The sequence below is a fragment of the Loxodonta africana genome, chromosome 18, assembly GCF_030014295.1.
Source record: "Loxodonta africana isolate mLoxAfr1 chromosome 18, mLoxAfr1.hap2, whole genome shotgun sequence".
Classification (NCBI taxonomy): Eukaryota; Metazoa; Chordata; class Mammalia; order Proboscidea; family Elephantidae; genus Loxodonta; species Loxodonta africana.
Window position 1 is genome coordinate 17,189,734 of NC_087359.1, and position 25,165 is coordinate 17,214,898.

The 25,165-nt window shown below is 56.7% G+C and overlaps 1 protein-coding gene across 5 annotated transcripts in view; it reads right to left on the reverse strand.

Annotated features, from left to right (window-relative positions):
- ITGB4 (integrin subunit beta 4) overlaps nucleotides 1–24,080 on the reverse strand; it is a 32,818-nt gene extending 8,738 nt beyond the window's left edge. Inside the window, exons 1-28 of one of the 5 annotated variants that reach the window (XM_064270735.1) lie at nucleotides 23,965–24,080; nucleotides 20,996–21,084; nucleotides 19,219–19,301; nucleotides 18,833–18,934; nucleotides 18,512–18,716; nucleotides 17,658–17,754; nucleotides 17,293–17,464; nucleotides 16,038–16,301; nucleotides 15,071–15,160; nucleotides 14,618–14,740; nucleotides 14,209–14,373; nucleotides 13,953–14,029; nucleotides 13,010–13,212; nucleotides 10,960–11,063; nucleotides 10,712–10,810; nucleotides 10,423–10,552; nucleotides 9,635–9,757; nucleotides 9,432–9,538; nucleotides 8,498–8,531; nucleotides 8,148–8,339; nucleotides 7,746–7,849; nucleotides 7,328–7,386; nucleotides 7,182–7,205; nucleotides 5,938–6,086; nucleotides 5,669–5,848; nucleotides 4,567–4,715; nucleotides 1,314–1,518; nucleotides 202–359 (exon numbers count right to left, since the gene is read on the reverse strand). In XM_064270735.1, the coding sequence (XP_064126805.1) occupies nucleotides 202–359; nucleotides 1,314–1,518; nucleotides 4,567–4,715; nucleotides 5,669–5,848; nucleotides 5,938–6,086; nucleotides 7,182–7,205; nucleotides 7,328–7,386; nucleotides 7,746–7,849; nucleotides 8,148–8,339; nucleotides 8,498–8,531; nucleotides 9,432–9,538; nucleotides 9,635–9,757; nucleotides 10,423–10,552; nucleotides 10,712–10,810; nucleotides 10,960–11,063; nucleotides 13,010–13,212; nucleotides 13,953–14,029; nucleotides 14,209–14,373; nucleotides 14,618–14,740; nucleotides 15,071–15,160; nucleotides 16,038–16,301; nucleotides 17,293–17,464; nucleotides 17,658–17,754; nucleotides 18,512–18,716; nucleotides 18,833–18,934; nucleotides 19,219–19,301; nucleotides 20,996–21,074 (3,477 nt within the window). In that variant the 5' untranslated portion in view covers nucleotides 21,075–21,084; nucleotides 23,965–24,080. Of the gene's footprint in view, nucleotides 1–201; nucleotides 360–1,313; nucleotides 1,519–4,566; nucleotides 4,716–5,668; nucleotides 5,849–5,937; nucleotides 6,087–7,181; nucleotides 7,206–7,327; nucleotides 7,387–7,745; nucleotides 7,850–8,147; nucleotides 8,340–8,497; nucleotides 8,532–9,431; nucleotides 9,539–9,634; nucleotides 9,758–10,422; nucleotides 10,553–10,711; nucleotides 10,811–10,959; nucleotides 11,064–13,009; nucleotides 13,213–13,952; nucleotides 14,030–14,208; nucleotides 14,374–14,617; nucleotides 14,741–15,070; nucleotides 15,161–16,037; nucleotides 16,302–17,292; nucleotides 17,465–17,657; nucleotides 17,755–18,511; nucleotides 18,717–18,832; nucleotides 18,935–19,218; nucleotides 19,302–20,995; nucleotides 21,800–23,964 lie in introns of those variants that run through there. The other 4 variants (XM_064270738.1, XM_064270734.1, XM_064270736.1 and 1 more) reach the window with 4 other exon arrangements.
- Between the last annotated feature and the right edge of the window lie 1,085 nt (nucleotides 24,081–25,165).

Sequence of the window (25,165 nt, forward strand, 5' to 3'; positions counted from 1 at the left end):
GGGGAGGGGTGTCCCTTAGGCAGGGGAGGGGAGCAAATGTCTGAAAAACTCAGGAGCAAGTCTTCCCTCTTCCCTGGGCCCAGATGGGGCTCCCTATGTCCATCGTGTCCAAGCATGCCATCTCTTCGCTCCAGGGGCCATCAGGCTGCCCACCTCCCCAGTCCAGACCTCCCCATCCAGCCCATCACTACCCCACCTCACCTTGTATCCCATCGGCTTGCCAGGAGGGGGCAGCCAGTTGAAGTGGATCTTCCGGGACCCGGCAGCCTTGGCATTGGGGTTCTGTGGGGCCGCTGGGTCACCGCGGAGGAGCGGGGTTGATGACACAGTCCGGCTGGTTAAGCTCCGGTCCAGTTCATCTGTAATGGGTCAAGTGCGGTGGGGAGGGGGGCTGGTGACCAGCTCAGACACCTTCTTGAAGAGGGGCAGGAGCCCCTCCTCCTCACCACCAGGGGGCGCCAGAGACTGAAACACAGAGGGCTCTTCACCGGCAATTAACTGAGACTGCCCCTAGGGACTCTGGGGGTCAGTACCTCAGAGGGCATCACACCAAGCTTGATAGAGGGCCCAGAAGGGTCTCCTGAGGAATGGGGGAGGAGGGAATTCATCTGCCCGTCTCTCTCCCTTGGCAAAGGAAATGGTTCACAGGAGAACACTTGCCCCTTCCCCCATTAGCCCCTCAGTATCCTCCTTCCTGTCCTATCTTCCCAATAAGGCCTCCTCCTGGGGAGGGACTCATGGACACCACTATAATGGAGGCTGGGACTGATACCCCTCCCAGGAGCCCCCACATTTTAGTTGGAACTGAGGCTGAAGTCAGTTCTCGGGTAGAGCAATGGTTAAGCTGAAAAGTTGGGGATGCCTTGGCAGACAGCCTTGGCGGTCTGCTTTTGGAAGGTTACAGACCTTGAAAACCCTATAGAGCACAGTTCTACTCTGCACACATCGGTCACCGAGAGTCAGAATTGACTTGATAGCAATTAACAACAATGAGGCTAAAGTCAAAGGGATAAGATCTAATTGGAATTCAAGATCCCAGCAGCAGGCCCCAGGGCCAGAGCATGATCCCAGCCTTTGGTTGCCAGACAAAACACAGGACACCCAGTGAAATGTGAACTTCAGATAAACAATGAACAGTTTTTTAGTCTAAGCATGTCCCAAATGTTACATAAAAAAAAAAAAATTGCATAGGATGTACTTATATTGAAAGTGTTCAGTGTTGATCTGAAATTCATACTCAACTGAGTGTTCCCTATTTTCATTTGTTAAATCTCCCTCCCCACGTGTTTCAGCTGACGTCCAGTTTTGCCCACCTCCGTCCCCCATGACGACAGTGGCTGAGTGGGGCTGGCCCAGGCGGGCCCCGAACTTGGGGTTGCTAAGGTGGATGTGGAAGCGGCGGGTCTGGCGGCCCCGAAGGAGGGAGTCCATCTCTTGCAGCTCCAGGAGCTTCACCTGCAGCTCCTTCCAGGTCTCCCCAGCATGGAATAGCAGCTCGCCCTCCACGGGGATGTAGTCCTGGGAGTGGGAAGGGGTCAGAATCAGGCCAGGGCTGGGGATGTGGCAACTCAGACATTAGGGTCCTCCAGGGAACGCATTGAGTCATGGCCACACAGCCCACCCTGTGCACACGACACTGCAAAGCCTATCACATGCAGACTGTCACATGGACATGAAACAGCTCCTGTGATTCTAGAGCACCTCCTGTGTATCGGTCAGGTCCCTGAGTGGTACAAACGGCCTGCACTTGGCTACTAATCTAAAGGCTGGCAGTTCAAACCCATCCAGTGGTACCATGGAAGAAAGGTCTGGCAGTCTACTTCTGCAAAGATGACCATCACAAAAACCTTATGGAGCTTAGTTCTACTCAGTAACATATGGTGTTTCCATGAGTTAGAATTGTCTTGATGGCAAGAGGTTACAGGTGTGTCAAGCACTTTACAAAGATTAGCTCATTTGATCCTCACAATGGTATGGGTTTGATGATGTTATCATCCCCATTTTACAGATGAGGAAACTGAGGCATGGAGACCTTAAGAAGCTTGCCCAAGTTCCCACACATAGTTGTGGTGAAGCCGGGATTTCAACCAGGGCTTAGAGAGACACAAGAATGCACTGGCAGCTACAGAATCCCCCACACAAGCAGGCACTCAGCCCTTTGTGAGGCCCCTGGGGGCTGGGATTTGCAGGCCCCACCCAGGAAGGGAAGAACTGTCCCCACACTGTGGCTCTGAAGTCTGGGATCCGAGCAGGCCACAGGCCCTACCTGCTGGGTGGGTGCTTCCATCGGCTCCAGCTTTTTTCCCCAACACTCCAGTTTTCCTGAGCTTCCTAGGATGAATATGTGTGTGTAGTGTGTGTGCGTGTGTGTGTGTGCATGCGTGTAATGTAGATCAACTGTGAGCAGCCAGGAAAAAAAAAAAAAAAAAATCCCTCTCACATGAGACCACTAGGTGGCGCTTCAAACTAATGAGTTTTAATTCCATGGTACAGCTGTCTAGGGCGAGAGCAGGGGACACAAACTCAAAAGATACAAAGAAAGTTCAACTGCTGATGTAAGAAAAACAGGGAATTGCTCTGCCAGACAACTCTCCTGGACCCTTCCGAAAGTGTCCATGTCATGAAATACAAAGCCAGGGAACTGTTTCAGATTAAAGGAGACAAAAGATCATGACAACAAAATGTAATGCCAGACCCTTGATTGGGTCGTGGATTTTGATGGGGGCAGCTATAAAGGACACTACTGGGACCCCTGAATATGAACTGATTATTAGGTACTAGTATAATGGAGCCAGGTGGTGCAGTGATTAAGAGCTTGGCTGCTAACCAGAAGTTTGGCAGTTCGAATCCACCATCCGCTTCTCCGAAACCCTGTGGGGCAGTTCTCCTCTGTCCTGCAGAGTCTCTTTGAGTTGGAGCTGACTGGACGGCAATGGGTTTAGTATGATCAACATGAAGTTTCTTAAGTTTGATACTTGTGTTGTAGGCACGTGGGAGGATATCCTTGTCCTTAGGAAGTGCCTACAGAAGTGTTTAGGGGCCTGTGTCATGATAGCTGCAACTTACTTTGAAATAGTTCAGCAAACAAAACAAAAAACAACTCTATATAGATAGATAAATATGGATATAGATGTATTATCTCTGTATCTAAGCTGTCCCTATTTCTGTATCTAAAGGGAACCCTCGTGGTGCAATGGTTAAGTGCTCGGCTGCTAACCGAAAGGTTGATGGTTTGAACCCACCCAGTGGCTCTGCGGGAAAAAGATATGGTGATCTGCTACCATAAAGATTACAGGCTAGAAAACCCTATGAGGCAGTTCTACTCTGTCACGTGGGGTCACTATGAGTCGGCGCCCCGAAACAGCAACATACCTATCTACATCTAGAGAAGGCAAACATTAGCAATGAGTGATCTATGTAAGGGGTAAGCAGGGCTTTTCTGTACATTTGACTTCTTTTTTTTTAAAAAAAGTTGAGACATAATAAAAATCTTTAAATACCAAGACATCTTTACAAAAGCATAACAGGATAGCCAGTATTTCTTGTATAATGTGACATACCAAAGGAAACTTACGAAAATACAAATATGTCCTTGGAATTTTTATTGGGCGCATCAGAGTGGTAATGAGAGATGTTCCTACCAATAAAAAGAAGTAGAGGAAAATGGGGCGTGGCCAAGCAGGGCAGGCCTGGAGAGTGCCAGCCTGATGGGCCAGGAGACCCTGCTACCTTGCTGGTGAGGTTTGCCAAGTGGGCCTGCGGGCTCAGCGAGGCTAGCATTTCTTACTTTCTGAGATAATTTTTGACAGATAATTGTTAAAGTTTTAGATGCTGGTAAAAAATTCAATGGTCCCTGGGTGGTGGAAACAGTCAAGTGCTTGACTACTAGCCGAAAGGTTGGCGGTTCAAACCCACCCAGAGGCCTGGCGATTTGATTCTGAGAGGTCGCAGGCTTGAAAACCCTATGGAGCACAGTTCTACTCTGACACACATGGGGTCGCCATAAGTCAAAATTGACTTGAAGTAACTAACAACAACAATAAATTCAAAATTAAAAACAATCACCACAAAACAAAACCCATGCAAACCAAACCCATCAACCAGCTGGAGTTGGCTGTTCCCTGCTGCTGGGGCCAGTGAGGAAGGGGATACAGGCACAGATGCCACCCCCTGCCTTGAAAGGCCACTCTTGCTGGGCAGAGCCTGTCGGGCAAACAATGAAGGCCCTTGGGATGTCGGGCCCAGGGACAAGGGGCTGGGACCCCAGGTCAAGCAGACGGAAGCCCCCAGGCCTGGGCCAGCCAGAGAGTCCATTTCCCTTGGAAGAGTGTGGCTGCCCTGATAGTAATCCTGGGTTGTTGGGGGAGGGGGGTGCTAAGAATGTTCTGGGCTGAGTCCCTGGCAGTGATGGGCTCTGGCCTGGCCTCACAAGGGAAGCAGGAGTGGGTAGGCTGTCTGGGAGGCCAGGCCAAGGACTCGGATAGCTGCCATGTCCTCTGTCCTAGGAACCCAGTGGGGCATCTTTGGACCTCTGGGACGCACCCACAACCCTGCTGGGGACCTCACCCGGTTGCCATGTGCTGTGTTGTCCTGTGTGCGGTAGGAGACTTGGGACTTGCCACTGTCGATGATGCGCCGGATGATGGGAATGCGGGCCACCTGCTCTCCGCGGCTGACGAAGTACTCGGGCTTCTCAAAGGACACCACCCCACTGGCTGCAAGGAGCCCGCACCGGTCAGGGGGTCCTGGCCTCAGCCCCTTTCCTAGCCCTTTCTCTCTGGCCCAGCCCAGCCCAGACTCAAGGAACCTGCGTGTCCCCCTCACCCCCACATCCCTCTGGGGAGGGTGGAGGAAGTGGGTGGAGAAATCTTCCAGAGAGCATTGAGGGGGCTGGAACACAGGGTCCAGCAGACACCCTAGAAGGGTCAGGGCAGAGAAAGGAGGCTGAGCAGGACAAAGACCTGTGGGTCCTGGTGGGGGGGGGTGTGGTGTGTGTCGCAAGGGCCCTGGATATGGGCAAGGCAATCGGGGCCAATGGTGCAACACCTGGCCCATCCCTCCCCAGTCTGGCCTCAATTCCTCATTTGCCCAAGAGGGGCTTGGACAAAATGAACACCCAATTCCCTTCCACTCTGACATACTAGGCAGCCTGTTTGACCCCCTAAGTTCAGAAAGGCCATGAGGGAGAGAGGAACAAGGGGACGGGGTGATTATAACAGGCGCTCCCGCTTCTTGCGCGTTTATCACGTGCCAGGCACTGTGCAAAGGGATTTACAGTCACCAATTCCTCACGAGAGCTTGATACCCATTTTGCAGATGGGAAAACCAAGGCTCATAGGGGTTAAATGACTTGCCGCAGGCCATGTGGCCAGGTCCCATTTCTACTGGGATAGCAGGAGGAACAAGGTGCCCCAGGAGTCCCTGGGTAGTGCCAAACAGTTAAGACTCTTGGCTGCTAACTGTAAGGTTGGAGGTTTGAGTCCACACAGAGATGCCTTGGAAGAAAGGCCTGGTGATCCAATTCTGAAAACTCAGCCACTGAAGACCCTTTGGAGCACAGTTCTACTCTGACACATGTGGGGGTCACCATGAGTGGGAGTCAACCCAAAGGCCACTGGTACTGGTTAAGGTGCTCCTTTCTGCCCCCCGCTGCTCTTCCCAACCCAACCTTGCTCCTTGATGACGGTGATGTTGACCAGGCGGCGGCCAAGGGTGGCGGTGCCGGAGGGCACGTCGATGGCCTCCACCAGCAGCTGCTTCTCGTCATCATCCTCAGGCCGGATGAAAAGTGGCACGCGCACGTCCACCAGCTCCACGCCCTCCTGGAACTCCACCATGCCCCGGGCATCTGGGTGGGGTGGGGGGCAGTCAGACGTGGGTCAGGGGGCTGCACAAGGGCTGGGGTGTGAGGGTGTGGCGTGGGAGTCTGCCACCTACCCTGGTCTGCAGTGAGGGTGTAGTAGCCAGGGGCCACCTTGAGCTCATGGAAGGCCCCCTGCTCTACCTGCTTCTCCGTCAGGCTCAGCAGGGTCTGCTTGGCCGAGCGGGGTGCCATCAGCACTGTGTCCACAATTGTATGGTCCTGCCTGGGGTGGGGAGTCAGGTGGGGATGGTGTCAGGCTAACCTCTCCTCCTGCCTGTCCCCCTCTGCCAGGGGACAAGAGGCAGGGCAGCAAAAGCACAGGGTGGTCTGGCCAGGCAGACCTGGAGGCCCATGTGGCCTCGCCACCCTTGACCTGCAGCCTTGGCCAAGCCACGCAGCTCCCTGAGCCTCGGTGTCCTCCTCCATTAAATGGGCTACCCATTCCCACTCACCAAGAAGGGCTGGTGATGTGAGGAGTAGGGGAGCTAAGACGGGGACAGGACAGCAAAGATGCTCAGAGTGGAGGCTGCAGGCAGACTCCTACCCAGCCACCCCACTGCCTGGGTTCAAATCCTGGTTCTACTTCCTGACAGCTAGATAACCATGGGCAAGTTGCTTAACCTCTCTGGGCCTCAGTTTCCTCATCTGTAAAACAGGGACAGCAATGGTAGCTCACAAGGTTGATGAAAGGGTTGGATAAGATAACACACACACACACATAAAGCCCCTAGAACAATGCCTGGCACGTCGTAAGCACCCAAAATTCTGGTCTCAGTGATTATTATTGATGGTGACTCCACTGTTCTGTTCTCTCCGCATTGAGGCCCCCCTTCTCTCCCCCTGAAAGGCTGGGACTTGGTCAGGAACTGGGGAAGAGGTGGTGACTTGGGTCCATCTACTTGGTAACCTGTCTGGTGCCCAGAGGTGCCTCTAGGATCAGGCTCTCAGGGTCTGGAGGAAGGTCAGAGCAGGGTGCTGGTGGCGGGCAGGGACTGTGTCTGTCTGGTTGCCTGGGGTTTGGCTGTTCTTGGACAGGGCTCATAGTCAGGGCTCCCCACCAGTGTTTGTGGAATGCATGGTCAAGTAAAGGAATGAATAAGGGTCCTAAACCATGACAGGTATCCGGTTCCCTCTTCCTATGGGATGGAGATGGGGCAGGGGGCTGGGGCTGGAGCCAGGCCAGCAGTAGAATGGGGCAGGGGGAAGTTGGGACAGGTAGCTGGGGCAGCAGACAGGCGTGGCAGGTTCTGGGCAGAGGGCAGATGGGGCGGGTGGCTGGGGCCGGGGGCTACCAGCCCCCCATGTGTCTTCCACTCACTTTTTCCCGGCATTGGGCTGCTGCCTGTGGGGGATGAAGAGGAGACAGTGAGTCAGATGGGCAGAGGCGAGGGCTGGGTGGAGGCAGGGTCGGCCTGAGAGCTTAAATCCCCAGGCACCAGGCTGCCCCACCTGCCCCTAACTCACCGGAACGTCGTTTGCTGGAGCTTTTGGGCGCCTGTGACCTGTCTGTACACCTCATTCAGCTGCATGGCAGGGGGCAAAATGAGTCTGGGACCTCAGACCAGGCTGCGCATTGGTCATCCCTTCACCCTGGCCCTCATGAGCCATGGGGGCTCCCCACCCAGAGCCACCCAGGCCAAGAAGACCTCTCAGGGTGGGCTGGGTGCATGCCTGGGGACATGTCCTGACACCCAGGCTCTGCTGCCTTTCCCCTCTCCAGAAACATTCACAGGGACAGATCCCATGTGGACCCCCTAGCCAAGGAAGTCCCTGTTTCCCAACTGGAACAGTCAAGGCAGCTCTACTGCTGTTTCCCTGCCCACCTACCATCCCCTGGTGCCTAGGGAGCCTACCGCCTGAGCCCAGCTCCTGTGGTTCTTACATTTTCCTCCACCTCCTGGCGCAGCTGGTCACACTCACGGGTGTCAGGCTTCAGCAGGTTCTCAGTGCAGAGGCGGGCAAGGCGCAGGGACAGCCCGTAGGGCACTGGGGGCAGGTGGGACGGGGGTGTCATCAGCCCCCTGCACAGTGGGCACCGCAGAGCCCGCTCTAGGAACCACACTAGGACTGGGGGACAACTCGCCAGTGAGGGGCAGCCCGCCTGGCACACTGAGGCCTGCGTTCGGTTTGTAGAGCCATTGGCAAGGGGCAGTGGGTGGCCACACCTGTGCCTGCCCCCAGTACCCACAGCAAACAGAAACAGTGTGATCCTGGGCCCAGGCCCAGCAGTGAATGTGCCCCGGGCCCCCACCGCCAAGGGCTGCAGCAGCCAGCCCACCCTCACCCAGCTCTGTGGGGTTGGTGCTGGCCGAGCGGGTGGCGAAGCCAGGTCGCTGCACGTTGTTGGTGATCTTCCAGCGGACGGTGTCCCGCCCCTTGAGGTTGCCGCTGCGCAGCATGGGCGTGTCCAGGTGGTCGGAGGCCATCAGGTTCTCCCGCAGCATGTAGTGGTCTTCCTTGAAGCCCACCATGTGGCCTGCGGGACAGGGAGCTCAGCCTGCGCCCCCTAGACCCACCTGCCACACCCCATCAGGCAGGATGCTATTCCAGACTCAGCCCCCATGTCCCTTCCACCCCAGCTGGGGGGCACAGAGCAGTCACAGCCTCCTCCCCCGCCCGATGCCAGGCCCATACCTTGGTTGCAGCAAGGGAGCAGGGCCAGGCAGGCCTAGAAAATGGGGGAAGGTGAGGGTGGGACAGGCTGTGGTGTCCGGCTGCTGCAGCCCTGGGAAGCCGCTCTGCCCACGCGCCCCAGGCCAGTGGCCCAGAGGGACCACAGTGCCTTCCCTGGGGAGATGGGAGCCCTGTGTGGGCAGGAACCCCATTGGGGATGGGGACCCTGAGGGGGTGGGTACACTGTGGGGACCGAGGACCCTGTAAAGATGGGGACCCTGGGGGGGTGGGGACCCTGAGGGGGTGGGGGCCCTGGAAAGGTGGGGACCCTGGTGGTCGGGGACCCTGTGAGGAGGTGGGGACCCTGGTGGTCGGGGACCCTGTGAGGAGGTGGGGACCCTGTGAGGGGGTGGGGGCCCTGCGGGGGTGGGGACCCTGTAGGGTGGGGACCCTGGGTGGGGTGGGGACCTGTGGAGGTAGGGACCCTGGGGCTGGGGACCCTTGGGGACTGAGACCCTGTGGAGGTGAGGACTCTTCGGGGCGGTGGAGACCCTGTGGGGGTGGGGACACTGGGAGGGGTCCCTGGGAGGGGACCCTGTAGAGGTAGAACCCTGTAGGTGGGGACCCTGAGGGGGTGGGGATTATGTGTGAGGTGGAGACCCTGGGGAGGTGGGGACCCTGTGGGGGTTGGAGACCTTGGGGGGGTAGGGGCCCTGGGGGGGAACCCTGGGGGGATGGGGACCCTGTGGGAGTGGGACCCTGGGGGAGTGGGAAACTTGAGAGGGTGGGGACCCTGTGGGGGTGGGGACTCTGCAGGGGTGGGGACCCTGGGGGAGCGGGAAACTTGAGAAGGTGGGGACCCTGTGGGGGTGGGGACCCTGGAGGAGTGGGAACATTGAGAGGGTGGGGACCCTGTAGGGGTGGGCCATGGGGGGTGGGGACCCTGGGGGTTCACCTTGCAGCAGGCGCAGTACTTCCAGCAGAGCAGCAGCAGCAGCGCCAGGAGCAGCAGGAGGAAGATGAGTAGGGGGATAAGCCACCAGAAAGAGCCGGGAGGGCAGTCTGGGGAGGAAGGAGGAGGAGGAGGAAGGCGGTGCCCACCTCCCACTGAGTCTGACAGGCCGCTCACCACTCCCCCCCGACAGCCCGCAGGCTCACCCTTCTTCTTGTGCACCAGGACGGTGCTGTTGGGCCCTGGCTCCCCGTCGCCCTCCACCGTGTAGCTGTAGGTGCAGTCGTCATCCTCGTCCCGGAAGGAGCAGTACTCCACAACCTCCTCCGCTGCACCCACAGGCAGTCAGATGGCACCCAACCCACCCTCCACCCTGAGCACCCCTCCGCGGCACCCACAGATGGTCAGATGGCATCGAACCCACCTTCTACCCAAAGCACTCCAGGGCCTGGTGAGGTGTTCCCTATGCTGGGGCACTCTTGGTTCCCCCAGGCCTGAGGCACCTCCCTGGGAAAGATCGAGAGTCCCCAGCAAATTGTGCCCCCTCCCCCAACACAGGGATGGGCATGATGGGGGGCTTCCCTGGGGCCGGGCTCAGGATTTGAACCCAGCAGCATCTAAGGATGCAATCTGTCCCCCATTTCCCTGCCCTGGGCATCCTGCAGGGCTTGGAATCTAGAAAGTCGATTCTAACCTAGAAAAGAGGAGGCTGTGTGCCTGGCCTGATTATGTGCCCTGCTTGGCCCATGTGCCCTGCCTGTCTATTTGCCTCTTGCCCAAGCCAGGTGCCTCCTGCCCAGACTCTTTGGTCCCAACTCAGCTGTGTACCCTCTGGTCAGACTGTGTGCCCCTGGTCCAGGTTTTGTGTTCCCTGGCCAGACTGTGGGACCTTAATCCAAACAGTGAGCCCCCTGGAAAGATGAGTGACATTCCTGCCTATTCGGTGCCCCTGCCTGGACTCACTGCACCCCCAGCCCCCAGCCCTGCCGCACACCTTTCTTCAGCTCATCCACCATCTTGACCTTGAAGCTGCACTCCTCACATGCATGCCCCTTCTTCTCTCCAGTGCCCCAGGCCTGGCACTGCACACAGGAACGCAGATCCTCACAGAGGCCCAGGCGGATCTGGGTGGGAGGGGAGGGGACAGACAGGCACTGTTCTGGGGGTTCCAGGCCCCAGTCTCCTGCCCTTGGCTAGCTTCTACAGCACCAGGTTAAGCCTCCCGTCCTGCCCTGTGCCCCTGGGTTGCCATGCCTACACACCCCGCGCTGTCCTAGCCTTACCGCCGAGTAATTGATCTCGCAGGTGGTGTCCGTGTACAGCGACTGCTGGTTGCAGTGGCAGCGTCCACACTCGCAGTGGCCACGCCCATTACAGATGCCCTGGGGCAGAGGAGGCACCAGTGAGCCCGCCGTGCCCCCATCCCTGCCCTCTCCTTTCCTTTCTCTTCACCGGGCATCCTTCTAAGGATGACCCTGACTGGGCACCCCCTTGACCACCCTGCCCTGCCTGCCCCTATGCCCAGGCCTACCCCATTGCTGTCAGTGCAGGTGGCATTGCTGAGGGGGCAGTCGCAGCTTGGTCCCGTCCAGCCAGGCTCACACACACACTGGCCCATGGTACAGTGTCCCCGGTCTGCAGAGAGGGGAGGAAAGGAAGAGGAGAACAACATTCCCACCTGCAGTCCCAGGCTGTCTACCTTCCAGGGAGGAACTGTTGGAGCTGAGCCTTGGAGCTAGGATGTCTCTGGCCAGGGGCAGAAGTTATCTCTTCCTCCTTCTCCTGGAATGTTCTTCTCTTCATCTCTCCCCCATCCAATCTTCTACCTCCACCTTGCAGCCAGAGTAACTGTCCCAAAACACAAATCCAATCATATGGCTCTCCTGTTTAAAAACCTCTAATGGGTCCTGGCCAATGCAATAAGCTATCAAAAATAAATAAATAAGTAAAAGGTATACATATTGGAAAGTAAGAAATAAAATGGTCATTTGCAAGTATCAGGTCCACCCAATAAAACAGAAGAATCTACAGACAAATTATTAGATTCCATAAGTGAGTTTACCAAGGTGGCTGGATACAAGGTTAATATACAAATAGTTAGAAATGAAATTAAAACTCCCATTGATTCCCTTTTGCCCAAAGGACAAATTCCAATAGAGCCCTAGTGGTACAACGGTTAAGCATTCAGCTGTTAACTGAAAAGTTGCCGGTTCAAACCCAGCCGGGGGCTCTGTGGGAGAAAGATCTGGCGATCTCCCGTAAAGATTACAGCCTAGAAAACCCTACGGGGCAGTTCTACTCTGTCACGTGGAGTTGTTAGGAGTCAAAATCAACTTGACGGGACCTAACAACAACGATCCCTGAACTAGAATAAGGGTCAACTAACTGTGGCCTGTGGGTCAAATCCAGCTTATCACCTGTTTTTGTAAATAAAATTTTATTGGAACACAGCCACACTCATTTGTTTATGTATTGTTTCTGGCTGTAGAGTTGAGTAGTTGTGATAGAGGCTGTATGGCTTATAAAGCTCCAGATATTTGCTCTCTGGCCCCTTGAGAAATGTTTGGACTAGACTAGAACTGGACCAGCCCTGAACTAGAACTAGCCCTTCCCACTCTGGCCCTGCCTTCTCCCTTCCTCCCCATGCCTCCACCTGTACCAACTGCCTGCCTTTCTCCACATGTGCTGGATTCTTCCTTTCATTTCTCTGAGCACCTTCTGGGACTGGCAGTTGGAGTGAAGAAATGGCAGGGAAAGCAGGAATGGAAGAAAGGGTAGAAAAGTAGGGACTCGACCCCCAGTGCCAAGTATACCAAAACAAAAAACCAAACCCATTGCCGTTGAGTCGATTCCAACACATAGTGACCCTATAGGAGAAAGCAGAACTTCTCACAGGAGTGGCTGGTGTTTTCGAACTGCTGACTTTTTGGTTAGCAGCTGAGCTCTTAACCACTGCACCACTAGGGCTCCATCAAACATACAGTGGAAGTTTAATAAGTATTCAATGAGTTCAATGTTCACTGAAGCATTTGATGAGTCAAATTTCATTCCTCCTCCTCCATTCAACCACCAAATCCATTCACGTGCCAATGGATGTGAGTTCCTTGCCCCCCTGCCCAGCTCTGGAGCCCCTGGCCAGACTGTGTGTCAACCACCTTGGCCCAACACTGCGTCAGGCCCTGTGAGGACACAGAGGAGGCATAACTCCAGCCCTGCTGCTACAAGTGCGGCATCTTCCAGAAGCAAGACTGTCATCATGCACTTCACCCGCCAACCGTTGAAGGCTGAGCTGAGTGGTGCTGGCCCTAATGAAGGGGAGGGGTTGGCACAGACTGGAGCTGCCAGAGAGGATCCCAGGGGAGCCAATGTCTTAAAAGGAGAAGGGAAGGTCAAGCTGGCAGGGGCCTGGGGCATCAAGTTTGTGGATGAGATGAGTGAGGTCCGGGGTGGGGCAGGACTTGGGAAGCACTCAGGGTGGCCGGAGCAGGGCTTGGATCACCCGCACTGGGTGTTGAAGGGAGAGTTCGATGGGGCGGGGTGGGGGGCGGACACCCAGGTCGCCCCGCAGCCGCCAAGCTCACCGTTACAGAGGAAGCCGGAGGTGCGGGGGCACTGGAAGTTGTCGAACTCGCAGAACTGGCCTTCATAGCGGCCCTCGCCGTAGCACACGCAGCGCCCACACTGGCACTCGCCATGGCCTGAGCATGGCTCGGTCTCCCCCTCCCGCAGACAGGGCTGCTTGTCGCTCAGCGAGCCGGTGGAGCAGTTGCAGGTCTTGCCACTCCTGGGGGAGAAACCAGTCACTTCCCAGAGCCCACAAGAGGGGCTGGGCTTTTAGGGTCCCATTTCACAGACAGGGAAACCAAGGCTCTGAGAGGGCCGCAGTGGCTGAGCTGAAGCTCAAACCTCAGTCCCCTGATACGCCCGCCCCCCAGTGTTCCTTTCTCACTGCTCTTGAAGCTTTAAGTGCCTTGGTGTTGCTGTGTGCTATCGAGTCCATTCCGACTCACAGAGACCCCACGTGACAGAGCAGAACTGCCCCATAGGGTGTTCTGGCTGTAACCTTCGCAGGAGCAGCTCCACAGATCTTTCTTCTGTGGAGCTGCTGAGTGGGTTTGAACCACCAACCTTTCGGTCAGCAGCCAAGCCCTTAACTTTTGCACCACCAGGGCTCCCCAAAAGTCCTTATGTTCATGTATGACTCTATTTCTGAGGAAGTAATTTTAATATATAGGCTTATGGCTCAGAATACGAAAAGTACCAGAGAGAAGGAGTGTAAAATAACCTGCCCTTCTACTCCAGCCCCCGACACCCACTCCACCCCCTGAAAGCTACCACTGTCCCAATTCTTGTGTTGCTTTGCAGAGACAGTCTATACATCTATCCATTGCCAACTGCGTTTCACTGAGCGCCCCCAACAAGTGGGTGCCCCCTCTCCTACTGCCCCTCCCCCACCCTGACAGCATCAGGCCCTTGTCGGGCCCCAAGCCCCTCTCGGGTCAGCTGAGTCTGCCCCACACTCACCAGCCCTCATTGCACACACAGTGTCCACACATGAAATCCCCGTTGAAGGTGCAGAAAGGTGACTGTATCTCTTTTTGCTGGAATGAGATGGTTGGGGTGGTGTACGGTGGGGAAGGGGAACGTGGGACACTTTCACTGCCCTCTGCCCCTCAGGGAACATGCGAGGGCCATGTGGTCACAGGAGGCTCTGCTTCGTGGCTCAGGGCTCAGCACGTTGGCTCGGACCCTCCTGCCCATCAGCAGGGCGGCGCCATACCAGCTCGCAGGTGCACTTGTCACAGATGATGCCCACGTCCATCTTGAGACCGTCAGAGAAGGAAGGCTTCAGGTGGACGTTCCCTCTCTGGTCACCTTCTGACAGTTGGCACACGTGGGTCCCCTCCACGTCCTCAGCGGCTCGCAGCTGCACGTGGTATGTGCCCTGTGAAAATGCTGCTGTCAGCTAAGGCAGACCCTGCCCTCAAGCTCTGGGCATGTGCCTTTGGATGAGGCTACAGATAAACTGAGACATGTGCCAAGCTCATCCGAGTCACCGACCCAGGAGGATTTGAACCCAGGCCTGTCTAACTTTCCGAGGCCACACTCTTGACACTGCTTGGAAAAGCCCTGCCCCTCGTGGGCACTGTGCCAGTCCTCTCTGCCCGCTGCCCCCACCAGACGTGTACCACTTTCCCACGCTCGATGTGGAAGGACCCAGTCTTTGTCTTTTGGAACATCTCGGAGGTGACCTCTGTCCGCACCCCTCGGGGGCTGTCCAACGCCCGGATGTCCAGGTTGGAGCGAATGGCCTAAAGGAGGGTAGGTGGTCAGTGGTCTTTGGCAGGGAGCCTAGGCTTCCCCACTCTGGCCTGGCCTGGCTCCCCTCCACTTCTGCCTGCGTGGAGGATTTGGGGGTGATATTGGAAGGGTCATGGTGGCAGAAGCCCAGAGGAGTCTGGGGTCAGCCCAGCTTGGTTCCTCAGCTCCCCAGGGACCGCCAGAGACCCTTCATCACTGGCCCAACTCAGGACCCCTTTCTTAGCTGTGACCTGCCCGAGACACTCCTGGCCCATTCCGCCTCTTCTCCAGCCCCACCCCAAAGGGCTCAGCCCAGGAGGCCTCATCCGGCCAGCCCTTACCTCGAAGGCCTCCTGCAGCAGCTCCACAATGTTGGATGAGTCCTCCTGCAGCACGCCCAGTGAGGAGACGGGAAAGTATGTGTGCAGCTTCTGCGGAGAGGGATACCACACCCGACTCAGCCCTCCATAGGCCTCACCCTGCTGAGGTCATCTACATTAGGCAGGGTTAGCCCCATTTTGCAGGTGGGAAGACTAAGGACTGGAACCTGCCCGGTGTATTTCAGAGCCTACCCTCCTAGCCCCCGCTTGCTTGGGAGTTAGGCTGGGGGATGGGCACACCAACTCCCCCTCCCACCAGGGCCCACTCTCAGGGGACCCAAAAGCTTTGGGGAGTGTTATGGATTGAATTGTGTCCCCCAATAATATGTATTGAAAATCTTAACCCCTATATAGGTGAAACCCTGGTAGCCTAGGGGTTAAGTGCTACGGCTGCTAACCAAAGGGTTGGCAGTTGGAATCTGCCAGGCGCTCCTTGGAAACCCTATGGGGCAGTTCTACTCTGTCCTATAGGGTCGCTATGAGTCGGAATCGACTCGACGGCAATGAGTTTGGTTTTTTGGTTATATAGGTGAATATAATCCCATCTGGGAACGGAGTTTTCTTTGTTAGATTAATGCACTCAAATTAGTGTGTGTCTTAAGCCAATCAGTTTTGAGATATAAATGGAACAGTTTAGGCACAGAGAAGGAAGCACAAATGCAGCGAAAGATACATGCCACACGAAGTTCTCCAAGGAACTGAGAACAGAAGCTGAAAAGAGACGAGGACCTCCCCGCAGAGCTGACAGAGAGAGAAAGCCGTCTCCTAGAGCCAGCTCTCTGAATTTGGACTTCTAGTCTCCTAAACTGTGAGAAAATGAAGTTCTGTTTGCGAAAGCCACCCAGCTGTGGTATTTCTGTTATAGCAGCACCAGAGATGGAAGACAGAGAGGGAGGAAGGCTGTCTGAGCGTGACCCGGCCTCCCTACCTCGTAGTAGCTGTAGGAGTGGTTGGTGACGGCAAAGATGGGGATGATGTTGTGTTTGCCAAGTAGGCGCACCAGGGTGGGCACCGATGGGTAGTCCTGCGTCTTGTAGTGGGTGTAGGTGCCTGAGGCATCCAGGTGGCAGTCTTCGTCATTGCGCCTCATGATGCCCGCCAGCACGTTGGCGCCATCGGACTCGTAGTGGAAGGCCGACTCGGTGGAGAACACCAGCAGGTGGGTGCTCTCTGGGCGCCAGCCGATGTTCCTCTGGGGAGGGGAAGGAGGGACATGGAGGACATTTAGCACAGTGTAGCATAGGGCAGTGAAAGTGGACTCCAACCGGGGGTTAGGCCAACGGGTTAATGCTACGTCCCCATCATAAATGATGACGAAGGTGAGGGACGATGAAGGAAACCAGAGACAAGGTGTGGGGGGATGGGAAATGAACGCAGGGCCTGTGGGCACAAAGGGCCCCACGGAAGATCCGAACCAGGCTCCTCCGAAGCCCACTCAAGCTCTCAACCATTTGGTGGGAATATGTTCACAGCACAGGAAAATGTACACAATATAACGTTAAATGCAGAAAGGGTAGATAAAATAGGTGCAGTGGTGTACAGCGGCCTGTTAGAAAAACATACTTGGTGACTGGGAACTATGGATTACGAGAGCAAATGCTTATGTTCAGCGGAGAAAAAGGAGGTTTCGGGATTATAAGTACATGGATTCCAACAATATCAACGTAAGGAAAAGAGAACAAGGTAAGTTGACGGGGTAACCAGTGGCTGTTTGATGATGGTGAAATGACGGCAACTTCTGGCCTTTGTTTACTAGGCTGCAGAATTTTCAAAATGAAAAATAAAATTCATGTACACGTGAAAAGAAATGCTCTCTTTAGTTGTCCAGCACAGTTGGAGACTGGGCAACTCGTGGGTCCTGGGAGACTGGCATTAGTAGGGGGATTGGCTGGGAGGCTGGCCTCAGGGCACAGAAGATTCTGGAACCCCAAGGCCCATGTCTGCCTTGCTGATTAGTGTGATTGCTCAGGTTGGAGACCTTGGCTCCCAGCATATCTACACTGGGATTAAAATTCAGGGCCATCCAGAGGGTCTGAATTTGTTTTGGGGCCTGGGGTATGCAGGCTCATGGCTGTCCCTTCAGGAGCCCCCTGAGCCTGGCACCAGGGCAGGCCAGCAGCAGCTCAGGTCCTTGCAGAGAAGTTGCCGGTTCCAGTTGGGCTGGCAGTGGCCCCAGCGCTCACCGTGCACACAGCTGTCTGCAGGATGGCATCAAAGCCTCCTTCTGGAGCATCCAGGTTGCCTGAGATCCGCTCTCCCTGCAGTTTACTCCGGAACTCTTCCACATCTTGAGTCAGGCTGATGACGTTCTTGAAGGAGAAGGGGGGGTCACTGTGGGGCCAGGGCTCCTTGAGCCTGGGCAGAGGTGGGAGGGAGAGAGAATGCGTCATTAGGGAGAAGGCTCCACAGACTCCAGGGCCCACCCTCTCTGGCCAGTGCCCCCTCCACTCATTTCACCCAAAAGAAGAATTTCAAGGGTGTGGGTGAGCAAGGAGGCGGGCCACCCAGTCAGGACCCCTGCCCACCTGGGGCCCACTGAGTCACTCACTTCTCAGGCCTCATGTCCGTCTGGGGAACGCTGACTTTGTCCACAAACTTGCCGAACCCGATAGTGTAGTCACTGGTGAGCTGTCTCAGGACCTGGGCTGGGCACCCATAGGAGAAAGGGGGCAGCTGATCCAACAACACCAACCACCACCACCAACTGCCACGGAGTCAATTCCAAATCATGGCGGCCTCACGTGTGTCTGGGTAGAACTGTGCTCTGGAGGGTTTTCAGTGGCTGATTTTTGGGAAGTAGATTGCCAGGCCTTTCTTCCAGGGCACTTCTGGGTGGACTTGAAGCACCAACCTTGTGGTTAGCAGCTGAGTGCTTAACTGCTTGTGCCACCCAGGGATACTGAGCCCCAATACTCATACCCCCAAATAAACACAAGGGCCCCGGGGCAGGCTTGGGAAGCAGGAAGAAGGAGAATAACATCTTACTGCCAGCACTCTACAGGCTGGACATCAGGTCAGGCTCATAATAGCTCTTGTCCCTGTTTACAGATGAGGGAAATAGGACTCGGGGGACCCAGAGCCATGAAGCTGGCAAGTTGGGGGCTAAACCCAGCTCTGTCTGCTGAGCTGAGACCTCAGCAAGCCTCATGAAGGGGGTCCTCCCTTGTCGGGGCTAGATGGCTCTGGTGCTCCCCCGGGCCTTTCCTGATGTCCCCAGTGGTTGGGCAGATCTGGTCGGAACCCTTCCCTGATAATGGGGGAGGATGTTCTCTTGGGGCTCAGACATCCTGTCTCTCCTTGTGGGGTGGGTGCAGCTGTCCTGAGTGCAGGCCTCCTGAGCAGCTATCTGGTTGAGGCCACCTGTTCTCCGAGCCCCCTGTCCTCTACACTGGCCCAGCATACCCAGGTTCTGCCCCATCTGCTTGAGGTTGGCCAGATCGTCGGACATGGAGTTGGAGAAGTCCATGAGGATGTACAGGTCCACGGGACTCTCAAGGGGTTCAAACACCTCAAACTCGAAGTGCCGCTCCTCTCCTGGCCGCAGCCGGACCCGCAGTCCTTGGGGTGACACCTGACTGCGTTTCAGGCTTGTGTCAATGTGGGTCTCCTGCGTCCAAGGGAGGAGGACAGCTGGCCTGATGGGGAGCTTCTCAACCCAGCCAAGGGACACAGCACGCCCCTGGGTTTGGAGAGCCCACCTCCCTCAATCCCCGCACCGGGCACCTCTGTGATCTCAAAGCTACTCTCCATGATCACCACGCTCTCCTGCCGGCAGCCCGCAGCCAGCAGCTCTGCCTGGGTGTTGCAGCGCCGCTCCTTGAACATCTGGCCAGAAGGAGATGGGGTCAGCAGGGACAGTGCCTATCCCCTGGCTGTCCTAACCCCTGGATTTTACTTCCAGAGGAATGTTCTGGACCCTTGCCTGTTCTCTCACACCCACCTGGCCTGAGCCTGGGCTGAGGGTGTGGCCAGTGTAGACTTTGCCAGAGCCAGGGTTTGGTACGACAAGGTGGGGCATCTGGGCTGGGGAGGTGGCCCAGGCTGGGGAGGTGACCCGGGCTGGGGAGGTGGCCCAGGCTGGGCCCCGGCTCCAGGGGGTAGGTCCTCACCTCATCGGTGCAGTAGGCGCAGTCCTTGTCCACGCGGATACACTCAGTGCAGCTCTTCACCTGAGCCTTCTTGCAGCGGTTCCCTGGGGGCAGGGACAGCATCACGTTGGGATAGACCTCAGCAATGGCCACGCCCTTCCCACGGGCACCCCACTTGAGAGAGGTGGGATTCTCTCCCGTTTTTACAGAGAAGGACGCGGAGGAGACCCAGGGGTTACACAATCTGCCTCAGGTAGCACTGGTAGGAACCAGCAGAGCTAGGTCTCAAACCTGTGACTTTCTGCTCAAGTCTGGAGGGAAAAATAGGGGGCTGGGACAAAGTGCTGGTCATTCACTGCCTGGAACCCTGGCTGTCTCCTCGCCTGGTAACTCCTCGGATCCTGCAAAGTTTCCACCACCTTTCCCGAGGCCTGGGATGAGCCGCATCCACCGTGCAATCTCTCCCCATCACAGCCCGGCCTCGCAGCACAACTGCCATGTGACTTGTCTGTCATATGAGCCTCCTCCAGAGTCAGGGGACTGTGTCTGTCTTATCACTGTGTTCCCTGGGCCTGTCTCCGGGTGGTGCAAATGGTTAATGTGTTCAGCTGCTAAATGAAACGTTGGCAGTTCTAATCCACCCAGAAGTACCTTGGAAGAAAGGCCTGGAGATCTACTTCCAAAAGCTCAGTCATTGAAAACTCCATGGAGCACATTTCTATTCTGACACATGTAGGGTCACCATGAATTGGAATCAACTTGACATCAACTGGTTACTGGTTCCCAGGGCTAGCACAAAGCCTGGTACCCAGTAGGTCCTCAGTAAACAAATGAGGTAAAACTCCAGTTTATCCCTCAAAAGTTATTGGGATTCACTTTGACTCTGTTTTGTTAAAAACACAGTAGGGACCTGCTAGGTACACCCAGTGTACACAGTGGGTAGTCTCTTGGGCTCCAGGCAATAACGTGCTGGTCAATGTTTAAAGATGATTATGCTCTTTTAAGATCTATCTGTATGGGATCAAACCGACAACAGCAACTCAAAAGATTAGATAAGAACCTGGGCGGGGGGGGGGGCAGTTTATGTTAATGTGGGAGGAACAACTCAGGAAAGGAGGACGCAAATGGTTTCACAACCAGAAGAATGTAATCAATGTCACTGAATTGTACATGTAGAAACTGTTGAATTGGTGTATGTTCTGCTGTATCCTCAACAACAACAAAAAGTAAAATAAATCATAAAAAAAATTGGTGGGGACCAAATCAGTAAGAATAAAGTTGCAATAACTACCTTCCCTGTTAAAAAAAAAAAAAGCCTGGGTGGGAGGCGCAGGGAGCTCTGATTGATAATATTTGCCAATTTCCCTAGTGTAAATATTCCCACCAAGATCTAGCTCAAGCTCTCAGCATAACCTCAACTGACAGGCAAAACTCAAGGCGTAGGAGCTGGCCCAAGCCAGCTGAATGGAGACACTCAGAGAGCAGGTGGCATGGGGTCAGAGGCCTCTCTCTCCTCTGAATCCCCGTCAAATGTTTCGACTTCACTCAAGGCCTCAGCATATCTGGAGTTGCTCATTCTCAGAGTGAGTCTCACTTCTCCTCTAGACAGAATCCCTCTGTCCCTGGATTCTCAGGCCACACAGCCCAAGGCTCCCGATTCCACAGGCTGAGGGGCAGGGAGCCTCGAGCTCCCCAGCCCCTGAGCGCACTGTTCACTTGTAAGATGGCTGAGTGTCTGGGTGAGCGGAGGCACCATGTGAGGTGCCTGCCCTGAAAAGTGGGTCCCTGCCGCACTCACCCATGTGCCCGGGGAAGCTGACGCTCAGCAGGGCCACCAGCAGCAGCCTGGTCCATAGGCTGGGGCTCAGCCCTCCCATCCTCTTCCTCCTGTAACAGAACAGCCCACATATGACATCTCCACACTGGTCCATCCTGTCAGCTCTGCAGGGGAGCTGGAGCCATTGCCATCGGGCCAGTGTGGAAATCGAGGCTCTGAGCGCTTCCGTGACACCATCAAAGCCACACAGCCAGCAAGGGCAGGCGCAGAGACCCAGAGTGCTGGCTTTCCCACTGCCCCTCACCTGTCGCCCTGGAATGGCCAGATGTCCTGCAGGCCTGCGCCCACTGAGGGAAGCCTCACCCTTCACCTCTGAAGGCTCCGGGCTTCAAGCTTGTCCCAAGGCTAGGCTCTCAGTACTGGTCTCCAGAGGGCAGGCCAGGTCTTATTCTGTCTTTGCCTTTCAGACTTCAGCAGGCCTGGATCAGGCTGGATAGGGAGAGAGGGGGCCCTAGCCCTACCTTCCTGCCACTCTCCGTCCTGACCCACTCACCTCTTGGTGAGGGGTAGCATGCCCAGGAGGAGAGGGGCCCCATGAGCTGTGAGGCCTGGGAATGGGGGGAGTCAGCTTCTGCGATGGCTGCCTGGCTCTCCAGGGTGGGGCCTGAATCCCCTGCCCTACCGCCCACTGTTGCCACCCCAGAGTGGAGTTTCCGGGGACCCTGAGCTCTCCGAGCAGGCCACTCCTTTCTAGAGTCAGCCCAGAGCTAGGTGACAAGCCCCTTCCTGCACACACTCATACTCACTGAGTCAGCTGCCCCAGGAACCCCCACCTGTCTTGTGTTCACTATCAAACCATCTCAAGTCAGCAGGACACTCGGGGCAGCCACACGCATCCCTGAGGCCTCCAGAGAGAAGGGACTGGCCAGCACCACGAGGCCTGCAGAGCTGAGGACAAAGGTCCTTGCCTTGCCTCTCTCTCCAAAGAGAGTCTTCCCAGAGGCCCGAGACCACATTGTGCCCACTGGCCCTCCCACCTGAGTCTGTTCTCAGTCCCCAGCGTGTGGGGCAGGGGCAGCCCAGGCCAGGCCCAACAGAGTTAGGGAGACTTGTCTGTGCTTTGGGGCCAGGAAGACATTGCCTCCCTCCCCAAAAGCATGTGGCCTCAGGAGGTCATGACAACTTCAACACATCCACAGGCAGGACCACCTGGGCACCAGCCCCACCAGAGGCGGTGGCTAACGAGGACCCTGGGCAAAGTGCCCTGAGCCTCCAAGGCAGGGCTCCTTGGGGGAAATAACTTTCCTGCAGCCGTGGGGTGTGGGTACCACACCCACAGGCCACACAATGCAGCTTCAGCCCCGGAGGCACCATTACACACAGGTACAGCTGGGGCAGAGCCAGCTCTTGTTTGCCCTCCCCGTGCCCACAGCCGGGCACTCCGTGAGCACACCGTAAACACGGACCCCCTCTCAGTGGTGACAGCCAGCGTGTGCCCTGCGCATCACATTCATGATGGCTACTTAATCAGCTCGGGACCCTGTACAAAAATTCTCGCGTTCTCCCCATTTCACAGATAAGGAAGTGGAGACACAGAAGGCTGCAGGGCTAGCCCACCACACAGCCAGCTGGGGGGGAGCCCAGACAGGCCCCGGCAACCCCAACCCCCATTTACCAGCCAGGTTATCCCCAGAGGCTACAAAATGGCAGAGATGGGCCAGATATCCACTCGGAATTGTCTTGTTGGACTCAAATTTTGTTAAAAAAGTTTTAAAAGTAGTTGCTAACATTACAAAAGATGAAATTTCGCATAAAAATAAAGCTTTCGGGTTTATCGGCAAGTGTGGCCGAGATGGGCTGGGCAGAGGTTGCGGGACATTCACCCCCTCAGGCCCCCATGGACCACACATACAGGCTGGGCTCTCCTCACACCCCACCTCCCTCTTCACCCCATGGGACCCCTGCTTGGCACACCGAAGCCCCCTGCCTCAGCTGTCCCTTCCTGCTGTCCCAAGTCCCTACCCTGGAGAGCCCGGGTGCTCACCCTCAGGGTCAGCTGCTGTGAGAACCTAGGACCGTTGCCCCTAGGCTGCTGTCACCATGGGAAACCAGGGCTAAGGAGGCAGATACTTCTTCCCAGTGTCCTTCCACCTCTCCCTTTAGCCCCCAGAGCGAAGATCCTCAGCCCGTGGGGGTAGCAATGACTACTGCCTAGGCGCTGTGTTCAGGGTGTGGCAGGGCCAGTGGAGAGGTCAGGCCCTGCCCTTGGGAGCCATCTAGGGCCCCTGTGCCCACATTCAGAGCTCACCACCAGGGGCCGATAAGTGGGAAAAGGGGTGGCATGGAAGAGCTTACAGTGGTAGGCATAGCCTCCAGGGCTGTTGAGTGAGGTCAGGAGAGCTTCCTGGAAAAAACGGTGCCTACAGCCGACTTTGGGAGGAGGGCTGGTGTGTGCTCGCCTGAGAGGGAAGCCAGGGAGTCCCCAGGCCCTGAGAGAACTGTGGCACCACACACGGCAGCCCATGCCCAGCTGAATGGGGGGTGCTCACCTCTCTGGGTGGCTGCTCCTCTGAGGACCCAGCCTGTAGGCCTGCCAGCTGCCTGGCCTCTGCCCAGTTCTCCCCACACCCTTCCAACACCCAGGCCTCTTCCTGCTGCCGGCCTCTGGTTGTCCCAGCCCCAGGATCTGCCAGCCAAGAGCCTTTTCTGGCTTCTCCTGGTCTCTGCTCCCCGGCACACCCTGGCATGCTAGGCACCTGCCCCGGGCAGAGTCTGTCAGCCTCCACCAATGGAAGAGCCCAGGAAACAAAAGCCACCGGCCCTGCCCCACCAGCTCCCTGGCCTGGCTGCCCAGTGCTGGGTGGGCATCCGCATTTTCCTTCCTCTGAGGCCCAGACTGGGCACCCAGCTCTGGGCCCCGGGGCCCCCGGCCGCCTTCCTGCGCTGCGTCTGCTGTCCCTGGCGTCTGCCCCGGGAGAAGCTGTACCTACCTTGGTTGGGCTGCCCGCGTTAGCGTCTCCCGGCTGCAGGGGCGCGCAGATCCGAGTGTCCGGAAAGGGAGGGAAGGCGCGGCGGCAGGGAGTGGGGCGCTTTATGGGCGGCGGGCGGGCAGGTAGGCAGGAGGCGCTGGTGAGTCAGGCCGGCAGCATTCCTGCGCGGCGCGCACCTGTCGGGGCAGGAGCCTAGCCGCCACCGCCGGGCCCGCCCCCCGGAACAGGCTGCTGCTCCGGGCGCCCCGACCTCCGGCGGCGGGCAGGCAGGGCTTGTTTTCCAGGGGAGGAGCCACCCCTCACGCTCGCTGTCCAGCGCAGCCCGGGTGTGCCTCCCACCCCTCCAGGCTGCAGACGCCGGGGCCCGGCTGCCCCTGCCCGGGGGGTGACCTCCTCCTCTAACCCTGGGCCACCTCCAGGCCATGCTGCGGCTGCCCCGACGGCCTCAGCTGCGCGCACCACCCCCCACCTCTCCGTGCCACCCCGAGGGATTGCCCCAAACCGGGTGGGGAGGCCTCGGCCCAGGTCCCAGCTCTGCCATTTACCGGGTCCTCTCAGCTCACACTCCCTGCGTGGTGTCCCGAGGGAGGTCTGAGAAGGGCTGGGTTTTCTGTGTCTTTGGACAAGTTACTCAAACGTCCTTAAAATGGATCTTAATACCCATGAAGGACCAGCCAGGCTGGCATGAAGTGGGCCCTCGGTGGTTCTCCTAACGGATGCACGAATCTGACCCTTCGGTCCTCTTCTGCTCCAGTCTCAGGTGTGCTGATGATTACCGCGATGGGACGAGTGGCATTCTAGTCTGAGCCTCCCGGCACCTGGATTTGGAGCTCCGTGTCCCTGACCTTATTTCTCGAGCCCCACTTGCCAGCAATGCCGGACGACATGGATTACCAGCTGGCCCCTGCCTGGACCAAGCAGCTCTGAGTGTCTGCTTCAAGCGGGCCCCTCTGCCTGCAGCTCCCTTCCCCAACCTCAGCCTGGCATAACCTTTTTTATTGCCGAAGGTTACCTGCCGATGCCATGCGCTCCAGGACGCCTTCCTTGACCTTTCCCAGCATCCAGGTTGGACTATGTGTCCCCATAGCCCCCCGGGGCATGGCTTTTTCATGGCACTTGCCACATTGGTTTGAAATAATTTGTTTAGGGGGTCTCTCCACCTCATTGGACTGTGAATCCCGTGGGCAGACGCTCCCTAGTC